Genomic DNA, 14,073 nt, shown 5'->3' with positions numbered 1-14,073 from the left:
AAAATTTAGTTACCTAATATTAATTCACACAAGTCACCAAAAAAAAAAATCACACAAAAACACCCTGTTTCCATCCAATGGGTCCACCACAAGAAGCGTTGAACCATTATGAGAGAGAGAGATGCATCAGTGGAGCAGAGGAGCTGCAGAGAGAGTTGAAGGCGAAGGCGGTGGAACAGTGGTAAAAAAAGAGAGGCACTATACTTACGTAGAAGAGGACTCTAAGGAGCAATGATGAGCTAATTGAATCTGAAGCAGCAAGCCTTTTTTGAAAATTGGGAATAATGGTACCAAATGAATGTTGGAGTTAATATGGGTTGATAAGAATTGAATTTTGTCAAAGATGACAGACAGGAGCACGCAATTGAATTGTTTATTGATTGACAAAACATTTGGAGGGAGGGAATTTGTAATGCTGAACTGAACACCCAATAATGTTGTTGATATTTGTTGTTATGACTCTTCCTTCTTGAAACATTGACACTACCAGCCATTGACTAAGGAGACCTACCCTGTGATGAATTTGGGATTTTCGAAACAGGTGCAATTGCAATAGGTGTAGGAGCAATTGCTGCATTTGAAACACTAATAATTAGTTGGTATACAAATGCATTATAATTTCATTAAGTCTATCAGTATATTTTCTTTTTGGAAAATTCTATGGTGTGAATTGAATAAGATGTCCACAGTATGGATCATGTGTGGTCTGCTTCCTTGGATAGCAATTCTAGTTTTGCTTAATCAATTTTCATTTGGCCAACCCAAGCTGAATTTTATATGCAAACTTTTCTGTTTCATTTTTTTGTTAAATGACTTTTCTTCTGTATTTATCATTTTTGTTTATTTCTCTTTGGATCTTCTGTTTTGCCTTAACCATGATAACATACCTATTGATAATCAGTAGTATTTTTTTCTTTAGTGATGAGAGGTTGTTGATTTTTTCTCTTTTCTGGGAAAAGAATAATGAATGAGATTGAAGGAAGCACATTTGTGGGGAAGTTGATAAGAGTATTTATAGGTAGAGGCTTGTGTCTCAAGCTGTTAATTAGAAGATTGCCAGACAGGTTTCTTTCTCTATAGATTTCAGCTTCCTTGAAAGCCGTTATTCTTTGTTTTTCTTTTATCATTCTATAACATGAAGTCTGAATCTGGCAAAACAGGTTACCAAATCATGATAAAGCCAACCCATGGAGGGGGAGGATAGGGGTATATTCTTATACAAGTTATTACATTTTGTAGTTCTTGATGCAGGGGTATGGTACCTACCTATCTTTCTTTTGAAGTCGATTTACTTTATGTGCTGGATGTATTTGCCCTGTTTATAAAATGTGTTGCCTTAAGCAGTTAGTCTAATTCAATTTGGATTTTTCACCGTAACCTATGATTCTCAAAATGATTGTGTTAGTTGTAAATAACTGCTCGCATGATGTAATTGTGATACCATGAACCTTAATCACCTCATTTATTTTCTTCCTGATAATTGTGATAGCTAAATACGTATCATAAATGAGAATGTGCAACCACTCTCGAATGCTTTCTGCATTTTAAAAGTTAAGTTTAGTGTAAGAATTACAAAGATTATTTTATGGTGAAAATAGATGAGAAATAGATAGGTGATAACCCAGTGTTCATACTTGCATTCAATGTTACAGATGCTTCTCCGACGAACTACCACCCTCATCAACAACCACCGCCTCCTTACAACAATCGCCACAACAGGCAACAACCCCATTACTCCGGTGAACCAGGACCAGCTCCGCCGAGTCTGCACTATCTTGTATCAGCAACAAAACATGCCCGAGTCACGCCTCAACTCGAAACTCGCCTCCACTGAGTTCCAACTCACCCACGAGTTCTTCCTTCAAGTTTGCAACACCTTCCCCTATTCATGGAGACCTGTTTACCGCTTCTTCCAATACACACAGCAACAAAACCCCACTTTCCCTCACACCATTGTGTCCTTCAACAAGATGCTTGATGTAATTGGAAAGTCTCGTAACATTGACCTCTTTTGGAGCCTTCTTTCTGATATGGCACGACGTTGTTTTGTTAACGATAAGACCTTCATTATAGCCCTCAAGACTTTGGGTGGTGCTAGGGAATTGAAGAAATGTGTTGAGGTATTCCACTTGATGAATGAAAATGGGTGTGGCTACAATCTGGAGACACTAAACAAGGTTGTTGGAGCAATGTGTGGTTGCAAGCTTGTTGATGAGGCTAAGCATGTTGTCTTGAAGTTGAGGGATTTGGTTAACCCTGATGCAGTTACTTATAGGATCTTGATTGAGGGTTATTGTGATAAGGGTGAATTGATTGAGGCTTCAAAGGTTTGGAATTTGATGATGGATGATGGGGTTAGGCCCGAGTTGGAAGCTTTTGAGAAAATGATGGATATTTTTTTCAAGAAGGATATGTGTGGCGAGGCGTTGAAGCTCTTCCGGACAATAAGGTTTAAGAGGATGGATGAGCTCCGGGATTCGAGTTATAAGTTGGTGATCAAATGGTTGTGTAGGAAAGGGATGATGTGTGATGCACAAGAGGTGTTCGATGAAATGCGTAGTCGAGGGATTCAAGTTGATAACTTGACTCTGGGATCCGTGGTTTACGGACTTGTCTCAAGACATAGGGTTAGGGAGGCTTATCAGGTTGTGAAGGAGATTGATTCACCGGATATAAGTGTATATCATGGATTGATCAAAGGGCTTGTGAGGTTGAGGCGGGCCAGTGAGGCGACTGAAGTGTTTAGGGAAATGATTAGGAGAGGTTGTGAACCAACAATGCATACCTATATAATGTTGTTACAAGGGCATTTGGGGAGGAGAGGTAGGAAGGGGTCTGATCCACTTATCAATTTTGACACTATCTTTGTTGGTGGTTTGGTGAAGGTGGGAAAATCGAAAGAAGCTGGAAAGTATGTGGAGAGGGTGATGAACAGAGGGCTTGAGGTGCCAAGGTTTGATTACAATAAATTCTTGCACCACTTTTCAAATGAGGAAGGTGTGGTTATGTTTGAGGAGATGGGAAAGAAGTTGAGAGAGGTCGGTTTGGTTGACTTGGCAGACATATTTGAGAGATATGGACAAAAGATGGCTACTAGGGATAGGAGAAGGAACAGATTTCCAATATCAGAAGACACTAAGGATGTGTAAATCTAATTGTTAAACAAATTGGCAAATGAATGAAAACTGGAAAATATTGTGTGTACATCCAGCATTGTGATACAGTGCCATCTCCATCCAGCATTGGTAATTGGTATATAACATATCCCTTTAAAATTATATATCTGTATTATAATTGTTTTTCAGAGTTATTGACAAACTACTACTTTCTTTTTCTCTTAAATTATCTGCACCTCTCTATGAACCCATAATTTAGAAGTAATCATTCAAGGAAAAGTTTGTGCAATTACCGCTTCTAAGGTAATGAACTGTTATTATTCTCTTGAGCAATATATTTGTTTCTGTAGTTGCCCATTTATTACAGATGCTTTCAACTTGTTATCTTCCCTTCATAATCGCAATTACAGTATGTTGGCAGTTTTTTTTTTTTTTTAACTATGGAGTATGAGCTAATGAATCATTATTTTTTTCTGCATGTTTGATTCCTCTAAATCTAACAACTTGAAAGTGATAACACATTAAAAAATGGAAAATTGTCCAAGTTGAATCCATTTCTAGATTAAGAGAATGCAATTGACACATTAAGACTTAGTTTCATGAAAGGGTGCATAGTGCTCACTGCTCCTTGTCCTAGTATGTGTTAAGATTATCTTTATGCATGTTCCATTATTCCATTCTATTCTGTCTTGGTGTTTAACATATACATAGCTTTAATGAGGACTTCTCTACAGAAAATAAAAAGACGATTATTGGCATCTTACGTTGGTTTTGTGAACTGAAAAAGTGTGCTGTCTGGAGCATTTTGCAAGCTTTCTATTTTAAAATGTGCTGTGGTATAGACATCTTGGATCTCATATGGGCTTGTCTGAAGATACAGAATTTGGTTTTCTTTGTACCATTGATTTGCTGCATACTTGCATGAAGACTCAACTAAGTTGCTTGGAATGAGTGGCTTATCTATGATTCCTTTGAAACTGTCATCAAACAAAGAATGTTACGAGGCAAAAGTCGGTTCAACTCCTTGTCATGTATAATTTGCTGTGTAATTCAAGCTTATAGATGGCTGAGATCAAACCTTAGATTGTTATTGGTTTTGTCATCAAGAATGTGTGAAATTGTGATTCACACATTCTTGTACAAATGATTGAAATGACAAAAGGACAACCATGCAACACATTTGGCAAAATCAGAGTGGAGCAAGGATAATTCATCAACGGTCATGAGAGAAGATTCTCCTGCGTCGTCTCAATTTTGGAAAATTGGCATTCACCATGATCTTGAAGCTTTAAGGATTTGGTTGGTGATTTTGGACTCCTAGAAGTGCAATCAAAGTTCGGAAGTGAGGTAGGGATTTAAATTAAAAATTGTTTAGTTTGTTTGCCAAAAAATCGTAGGACCTCAACTTGCCAAAATTGAATGAGTTATGTTGTTGGTAATGACCTGATGGAATATGAGTTGTTTGAATCGTGTGTAGATACTGGTTTTTTTCTTTCCTTCTGAAACCAAAAGAAGTCTTAAGACTTGTGAGCAACGAAAGAAGTTAGTACCTAGATTTAATTTCAAAATTGTATGAGGTTAAGCCGAGAGTATGTAGACTTCATCTTTATTTTTGAAAACAGTTTTTCAGATCCTTAAAGAATAAAACAAGCAGCAATAAAGGAGATAAGAGTTTATATTCTACCAATACTTGCTTACGTCTAGTTCTTAACATAGAGGGAAAATTTCAAATAAGTATTTATAAGATAACTTGAAGTGTCTGAATATTATGTATATTCAAATGTACAGGAAATCATCTCTTTATAGAGGAATTACAGAAATAGAAATAACTAAAAAATGGGAAAAATACTAGCCTAAAATAAGGAAAGATTTTTGTTCTTGCTGAGTTTGGCCAGTGTATAGCTCGTCCGTCGATGAATGTCTTCAAACTTCTCGTCGGGATGAGTTATACGTCGGCAATGAGAGAACAAAGGGGTGGGTACCTGCAAAAGACACTCCGACGCTCAAGTCAGTAAGTGTTTAAGAGGTATAAGAATAATTCTATGAATATAGAATGTAAGACATGAAATAAAAGTTATTATGTGTTGTGTGTAATAATTCTATGAATATAGAATGTAAGACATGATATAGAACTTATAGAACTTATCATGTTGCCCCTTTAGAATTAGATATAGAAAGTTTCTTAGTTTTTATAGGCATAGAATTGATAAATGATATTCATGTTATGACCGTTTGGTCATTAAGATTGAAATGATGGTCATTAAGTTAGTAATGAAGGTGTCGGTTACAAGCAAAGAATAAATGATAATTAATGCCGAGTTATAACTCATAATACACAATAAAGACCGAGTTATAAGGTGACAGATCACAGCTCCCAAGCTTTGTCTGCCGATCATATGATCCAGGCTAAGCTTAGAAAATAAAATGAGTTATAACTCTGTTAAAAGATAAGTGAATAATGATATGGTGAACCCCCAAGCTTAGTCGGGTTATTATGTCGGCACTTATTTAAAAAATAATTGAGTGATAAAAGTCATTCAATCAAGATAGTTGTGTGGGGGATACTTTTCCACTTATGACGAAGAATATTCCTCGTGCAATAATAGTAAATTTTGAATGTTTGCATGTGTTTTTGCTTAACTTTTTGTATTAAACAAATAGTAACCTAAAAGTTAATAGCATAAAATGAATAGTATAATAGTTATATACAATTGATATACAATTAATTTTTGATGGAATCCAATTTTAAGATTTAAACTCATCATTACCGTCATTTAATTGTATAAATGAAATCATTAAGCAATAAGAATATAATACATAATGAAATAAAAATGTAATTGACATGGTTGTTATATGTCATTATTGTATAGAACATATATTGAGATTTGAATATAACTAATAAATCAGTAAATATTAGTTACAAAAAATATAAATGCAAAAGTATGTTGAATAAAATATATAATTTTATTTGTGTAAGTAGAGAACTTTGAAAAAGTTAGCAAAATTGATATGTGAGTTTGTACTTAGATTGATTGAAAACCGAGTTTTTGTTTTTGTTTTTTTTGTTTTTGTCGGATTGGTTGAAAGCCGAGTTTGTTCTCGGATTGATTATGACATGTGAAATATTATGATACGTTAGATTAAAATTTGATAAAATGTATTAAATAAAATCTTAAACAAGATTGTTGAAATTGGTTCAAAAATTTGAATGTAATTCAAGTTTTATGAACCTGAGGGGAGTAGGAATTATTTTACTCGCTCCCCACAGACGGCGCCAATTGTTCTTGCTGAGTTTGGCCAGTGTATAGCTCGTCTGTCGATGAATGTCTTCAAACTTCTCGTCGGGATGAGTTATACGTCGGCAATAAGAGAACAAGGGGGTGGGTACCTGCAAAAGACACTCCGACGCTCAAGTCAGTAAGTGTTTAAGAGGTATAAGAATAATTCTATGAATATAGAATGTAAGACATGAAATAGAAGTTATTATGTGTTGTGTGTAATAATTCTATGAATATAGAATGTAAGACATGATATAGAACTTATAGAACTTATCATGTTGCCCCCTTAGAATTAGATATAGAAAGTTCCTTAGCTTTTATAGGCATAGAATTGATAAATGATATTCATGTTATGATCGTTTGGTCATTAAGATTGAAATGATGGTCATTAAGTCGGTAATGAAGGTGTGGGTTACAAGCAAAGAATAAATGATAATTAATGCCGAGTTATAACTCATAATGCACAATAAAGACCGAGTTATAAGGTGACGGATCAATTTCTAATCACAAAATCTCTAAAAATAAGCTAAACTAAAACCGAAAAGGATATTGTAATTAATTCTATTTACAGAAAAGATTCATAAGATAAATTAGGAATCTGATTTTGATTTAATCTAGTCAACACTCCCCCTCAAGTTGGCTTGAAGATATCCTTCATTGACAGCTTGCTTATTATGCTATCAAAGGTCTTCTTGAGTAATCCTTTAGTTAGAACATCTGCCAATTGTTCCGTGGTCGGAACATATGGGATGCAAATCTGTCCTCTCTCAATCTTTTCCTTTATAAAATGCTTGTCAACTTCAACATGTTTAGTTCTATCATGTAGAACTGGATTATGGGCAATAGAAATTGCAGATTTGTTGTCACAATACAACTTTATTGGTGGAGAAATGGGAACCTTTAGTTCTTGTAGGATTTTCTCTACCCATAGTGCTTCACATATTCCATGAGCCACTGTTCTAAACTCAGCTTCTGCACTACTTCGTGCCACAATACTCTGCTTTTTACTCCTCCAACTAACCAGGTTTCCTCCAACAAAGGTGCAATACCCAGATGTTGACCTTCTATCAATGACATTCCCAGCCCAATCTGCATCTGTATAGACTTCTACTTGAAGATGTCCATAGTTTTTGTAGAGTAACCCTTTCTCAGGCGACCCCTTCAAGTACCTTAGGATTCTAAAGACAGCGTCCATGTGTTCTCGGCCAGGTGAATGCATAAACTGGCTTATCATGCTCACAGCAAAGGCTATATCCGGGCGTGTATGGGATAAATAGATTAGCCTCCCCACTAACCGCTGATATCTCCCTTTGTCCATTATATTTTTTGGTTCAGTTGGCTTCAATTTTAAGTTAAGCTCTATAGGTGTTTCAGCAGCTTTACAACCAAGTAATCCCGTCTCTTTTAAAAGATCTAGGATGTACTTTCTTTGGTTCATAAAAATGCCTTCCTTAGACCTTGCAAATTCAATTCCAAAGAAGTATTTTAATGAGCCAAGTTCTTTGATTTCAAAAGCTTTGGCAAGCTTTTCTTTCAAGTCTTTTAGCTCCAAGCTATCATCACCTGTCAGAATAATGTCATCCACATATACAATTAAGATGGCAGTTTTATTAACTGCTGAATGTTTATAGAAAAGTGTATGGCCAGCTTGGCTTTGAGTATAACCAAGTCCCTTCACCACCATTTCAAGTCGTTCAAACCAAGCTCTTGGGGATTGTTTCAATCCATAGAGAGATCTCTTTAGTTTGCACACTTTATTCCTCCCTAGTTTAGCCTCAAATCCAGGTGGAAGTTTCATGAACACCTCTTCCTCTAGCTCCCCATTCAGAAAATCATTCTTTACATCCAATTGATGTAAAGGCCAATTGTAATTCGCAGCAAGAGATAAGAGAATCCGCACAGAGTTGAGTTTAGCAACTGGAGCAAAGGTCTCTCGATAATCTACTCCATAGGTTTGTGTAAATCCCCTAGCTACTAACCTAGCCTTATACCTCTCTATGCTTCCATCAGCATTGCACTTGATGTTGAAAACTCACCTGCAGCCAACCAATTTTGTATTCTGTGGCAGATCTACAATCTCCCAAGTTTCATTCTTCTTGAGTGCATGCCACTCTTCCATCACTGTTAATTTTCAATTGAGATCATCTAGTGCTTCCTCTATATTCCTAGGCTCAAACAGATTTGTAATTTCAGAAGTAAAAGCTCGATGTTTTTGAGAGAGATAAGAGACATAATTGGAAATAGAATGGTTGGTGCTGGTTTTGAGTACTTTTTTGGTGCAGGTTCTGGTTTCTTTCCTAAGGGCTATTGGCAAATTATTATTAGAAGTAGCAATTTCAGATTTACCTGGAAGATCCTTAGGTACTACAGTTGGGTTGTCTTCAGGGTTTTCAGATTGGGTTGGTATAGAGATGATGAGCTGGTCTCTATTCTTCTTGGGATATTTTCAAACATAACATCGAAGCTCCTTTTCTTATTATGGTATTTCTTTTTCTGTTTGTGTTCCAACTAATTCTACCACAATTTCAGAATTGATTTTCATATCTTTTTTGGCAATTATTTTAGAATTTGTTTGATCAGTGAAAGTTGTATCCTCAATATGTAAGATAGGAGTGGGTAAAGGTTCATGCAAAAAATTTTCTTCACTTAGACTCTCCCCCTGAAGAAATTTTTTCTGAAAAAATGTTTCATATTCCAAAAAAGTAACATCCATGCTCACATGACATTTCTTTGTGTGTGGATTGAAACATTTATAACCCTTTTGACTTGGAAAATAGCTAATAAAAATGTATTTTTCTGCCCTTGGATCAAGTTTACTTTGGGGTGAAGGTGTATGCAAAAATACAGTACAACCAAATACTTTTAAAGGTAAATCAGAATGCAACTTACATGTTGGAAAATTCTTTTTGAAAATATCCAACGGTGTGCAGTAATTTAACACACGCGTAGGCATTCGATTTATGAGATAAGCTGCTGTTAGGACAGCATCTCCCCATAAATACTTTGGAACATTACCCTCAAGCATAATGGCACATGCTACTTCAAGAAGATGTTTATTCTTCCTTTCAGCAATGCCATTTTGTTGGGGTGTATTGGGACATGTAAATTGATGTTGAATACCTTTTTTTTTTTTGAAGAAATTCATCAAGATTTTTGTTAAAGAATTTAGTACCATTATCACTTCTTAATATTGAAATTTTTATGTCAAATTGAGTTTTTACCATTTTTGAAAAATACTGAAAAATTTTAGAAACCTTAGATTTTTCATGTATGAGATAGATCTAACATAGTCGTGTGTGGTCATCGATAAAAGTCACAAACTATTTCTTTTCAAATTGAGTTGTTATTTTCGATGGACCCCATACATCACTATGAATCAACTGGAAAGGTTTAGATCCATGACAAGGTTGAGAGTAGTAAGGAACTCTATGACTTTTTGCACGAATACAACTTTCACATTTAAGTAAGGAAGAATCAATATTCTTAAACAGACTTGGAAACAAATGTTTGAGATATAGAAAATTAGGGTGTCCTAGTCTATTGTGCCAGAGCATTATTTGGTCCTTTATAAGCATAGAACTTATACCACTAAATCCTTGAGCTACTTTATCTTCCGAAATATCCTCAAAATGATAGAGTCCGTCTATCATCTTAGCACTGCTAATCATCTTCCCCGAGGTCCGGTCTTAAAAAATACCATGAGTGTCAAAAAATGCCACAGCACAATTGGAATTATTGCAGATTTTACTAATAGAGAGAAGATTACAAGAAAGCTTTGGTACATGTAGGACATTTCTTAGGTCAATGTTTTTGGACATTTTAATTGTACCTTTTTCAGCAATGGATGAAAAACTACCATCAGCAACTCTAATTTTCTCATTTTCAAAAGAAGGAGAATAAGTTTTAAATAAAGGAGAGAAGCTGGTCATATGGTCAGATGCACCTGAATTGACAATCCATGGTGTATTCAAGTTTGAGGCGTAGTTAAGGGACATAGGAATACTAAAATTACCTGTTTGAGCCAAAGAACCACTAGAAGTACTAGATACAGAACTGAAATTTAACAGCCTTATGAGCTGCTCAACCCGTTCCTTACTCAAGGATGATTTTTCAGCCTCATGAGTAGTTGGGGTAGAACGTATTTTGGGACCAGGTTTGCTGCCTTTAAGATGTGCTGGTTTTTCATGAATCTTTCAGCAGGTTTCTCGGGTGTGACGAGGTTTATTGCAGTGGTCACACCAAAGATTGGAGGGATGCTTCTGATTTGATGAATTTTTAAGTGCAGCAAGTGCCACAAAGAGTGCATTAGACTCCAAAGAAGTCTGTTCAGTCTTGCCTTTTTCCATCATCACAGCTCTACGAGTTTTCTCTCTTCTAACCTCAGCAAAAACTTCTCCAATTGAGGGTAGCTGGGTAGGATTGCTCTTCCAATAATTCTGCCACGAACTTCATCTAGCTCCACATTGAGGCATGCAAGAAATTGAAATATCCTCCCTTCTTCCACTATTTGTTGGTGGTGTTTGGCATTAGCGGCTGAAATCCACTTATAGTTATTGAAGTGGTCAAGGTCTTGCCACACCCGCTTCAATGTGTGGAAATATTTGGTGACATTATCACTCCCTTGTTGAATTTCTCTAACTTTTAGAATAAGTTCATAAATCCGGGATTTATTCCCAAGATCAAAATACATTTCCTTGACACTATCCCACAATTCTTTGACAGTGGTATAGTACATATAGTTACTACTGATATCCTCCTCCATTGAGTTTACCAGCCATGTCATCACCATGGAATTTTCGGTATCCCACACATTATATTGTGTGTCAGTGACATTAGGCTGGCTTCGCTCACCGGTGAGGTATCCAATCTTCCCTCTTCCACGAATGTACATCTGAACTGATTGAGACCACCTAAGGTAGTTTGACCCATTGAGTCGAAATGTGGTGATCTGAACTGAATGGGAGTCACCACTAACTAGTACCCGTTGCTCAGATTTTAAATCTGATGGAGTAGGAGTGGTGTTCTCCTTTTGTTCATGATTAATGACTGAGGAACTGTCAGCCATATCTATAAATCAAAGGCACAGTGCAGAAATTCTGCTCTGATACCAACTTGAAGTGTTTGAATATTATGTATATTCAAATGTACAGGAAATCATCTCTTTATAGAGGAATTACAGAAATAGAAATAACTAGAAAATGAAAAAAATACTAGCCTAAAATAAGGAAAGATTTCTAATCATAAAATCTCTAAAAAGAAGCTAAACTAAAACCGAAAAGAATATTATAATTAATTCTATTTACAGAAAAGATTCATGAAATAAATTAGGAATATGATTTTGATTTGATCTAGTCAACAAGATATTATTTCTTTCATCTCAACTCTCAAGCTTGATTAAGAGAAGTGTTACTTTTATGGGTATATTATGTCTTAATGTTCTTAAGAATTTCTAAATGCAAGAAAATGAAAACTAAAGTTATTATGATTATAAACTTTGAAGAACAAGTCTATGAATTGATCTAGGGAAGTTTCACCAAGTTACCTTATTTCTAAGAGTTACAGAAACCTCTAAATTTTCTAAATAATTGATTAAGCTTTTTTTAACATGAATAAAGCTAAGAAAATAACCGGAAAAATACATATAAACTTGTACAGTGTATATTTAACAAAATATATTAGACCCTTCTATTTCCCTAATTCTTCATCAAATGAACAGCAAATTGGGCTAGAATTTTATTCTGAGATCCTTCTTCTTGCAAGCTTTCAGTTGCAACGTTCTTTAAACTTTGCATCCTTCTCCTAATTTCCCTATATTCTTCATCCTCCATCAACCTTCTTATAACGCAAGCAACTTCCTCTCTTTCCACTAAACCATTTTCATTAGCCTTTACCCTTAGTGCCACTTTGAGATCCTCACAAAGAAAAATTGCACTCATTTTTTGTTCAGCAAATAGAGGCCAAGCTATTAATGGAACCCCATTCATGACACCCTCAAGTACCGAGTTCCATCCACAATGTGTTAAAAACCCACCAATTGCATGGTGATTAAGAATTTGAGCTTGAGGTGCCCATAAAGGAACCACCAAACCTTGTTTCTTGGTCCTATCCAAGAACCCAGATGGTAAGAACCGTAAAGGGTCTCCACCATTATTGTTATTACCACTAAGGTAAGAAGCATTTGCTGATTCACTTGGTGCTCTTATAACCCACAAGAATTTTTTGCCACTAAGCTCCAAACCCATGGCAAGCTCATTCAATTGGTCTTGTGATAATGTCCCACCACTTCCAAAGCACACATAAATAACAGAATTTGGTACATGATTGTCCAGCCATGTTAAACATTGATCAAAATTTGCTTCATTACCTGAACCGTTTTGTATAATGGGTCCAACCGGATAAACCATTGGATAGCCTCTTCCTTCCTCTGTCAATTCTCTTATAGGCCCTGGTTCAATTTCTCTAAAACTATTCACTAAGATCCCATCAGCAAAACGTAGTTGTTTGCATCGTTGAAGAAAATTTCTATATAGTTCGCTGTTTCGATCTTGCACCGGGTTTGGAAGATCTCTACCGGGGACAGGCACGCAACCGGGTATTCGAACCGGCTCTGATATCTCTTTGAACTCCCCTGTTACATTTTTGTTTTGAAAGAAGAAATTAACACAATAAAATGGAACTTATTATAACATAGGGTAAAGTATTATTTTGGTCTACAACGTTTGGGTCGAATCCTAATTTAGTTTCTAATGTTTCAAACGTTCTATTTTAATCCTAAAAACTTTTAAACCTCCTATTCAATTGATCACTAATATAAAAATTTTTCTTTTGATTTTGAAGAAGTGATGATTATTTGTTAGGATTTGAAATTTTGTTAAAAAAAATGGAGGAAAGCAGTGTTATAAGAAAGTTTTTATTATATTTTATTAACACATGAAAGAATATATAACTTCATAAGTAACGTTATTAGTGTCCACGTTATTTATTTTGTTAACTTAGAGTCAACTTTAATGGTAGGATCATATTAAATCTATTTAAAATTATTTGAAACAGAAATAAAACATTTGAAAGAATTTGACCCAAACGTTAAGGACTAAAATAGGACTTTACCAGTAACATAAACAACCACAAAAAATAAAGACATATTCACCTATTACAGTCTCATCCAGTTTTGGTAGAAAGAAGCAAAAGGAGAGTGTCATAGCTGTTGAGGGACAGTAAACAAAAGACAACAAGTTCATTTCCTTTGCAAGAATAAGTGCATCGATTGCAAAAAGGTCAGCAACAATTGCAACAAGCCTAGAGGTTGAAGTCAACGACATCAAAGCATGGCGAATCGATGGCAGAGAACGAGAGACGACGATTTGTGCGGTGAGTGCTATTGGAGCCTCTTGTGGTAGCTCTTGGTTGTGGATTGGGGGAAGGAATGTGTAGTTTATGGTTGAAGGGAGTGATTGAAGGATGGCTTTGGAGGCTTCTGAAGGAGACCCGTTATTGGCAATTGTGGGAATAAGGAGTGTGACATGGATGCCATTGGGGAGCTTCACAATTCTTTTTGCAAACTCAATGATTGAAGCAACATGGCTGAAACCTGGACTTGGAATAACAACTACCCGGGTTGGCTTCTCCATGTCATTGATTTATGCTTTTGGAAGTTGGAACTTGGAAGGACATATTTATAA

The 14,073-nt window shown here is 35.7% G+C and overlaps 2 protein-coding genes across 9 annotated transcripts in view; one reads left to right on the top strand and one right to left on the bottom strand.

Moving 5' to 3' along the window:
• LOC107612957 (putative pentatricopeptide repeat-containing protein At1g26500) overlaps window positions 1-4,592 on the top strand; it is a 7,756-nt gene extending 3,164 nt beyond the window's left edge. Inside the window, exons 2-4 of one of the 8 annotated variants that reach the window (XR_002352965.1) lie at window positions 1,653-3,252; window positions 3,376-3,419; window positions 3,851-4,592. Coding sequence is in view for 4 of the 8 variants with exons in the window: in XM_021109856.1 (XP_020965515.1) it covers window positions 1,188-1,253; window positions 1,653-3,149 (1,563 nt within the window). In the remaining 4 variants the exon portion in view is untranslated. Of the gene's footprint in view, window positions 1-919; window positions 1,065-1,160; window positions 1,254-1,652; window positions 3,425-3,850 lie in introns of those variants that run through there. The other 7 variants (XM_021109856.1, XR_002352966.1, XR_002352964.1 and 4 more) reach the window with 7 other exon arrangements.
• On the bottom strand, window positions 11,859-14,073 carry LOC107612958 (hydroquinone glucosyltransferase). The gene is made up of 2 exons (XM_016314760.2): window positions 13,542-14,073; window positions 11,859-13,022 (listed from the first exon to the last, which is right to left on the bottom strand). The coding sequence occupies exons 1-2, from the start codon at window positions 14,020-14,022 to the stop codon at window positions 12,088-12,090; spliced, it is 1,416 nt and encodes a 471-aa protein (XP_016170246.1). The 5' UTR covers window positions 14,023-14,073; the 3' UTR covers window positions 11,859-12,087.

Source organism: Arachis ipaensis, chromosome B08 (assembly GCF_000816755.2).
Source record: "Arachis ipaensis cultivar K30076 chromosome B08, Araip1.1, whole genome shotgun sequence".
NCBI lineage: Eukaryota > Viridiplantae > Streptophyta > Magnoliopsida > Fabales > Fabaceae > Arachis > Arachis ipaensis.
The sequence above is the reverse complement of the archived record's forward strand: the minus strand, read 5'-3'. Positions and strand labels throughout refer to the sequence as shown.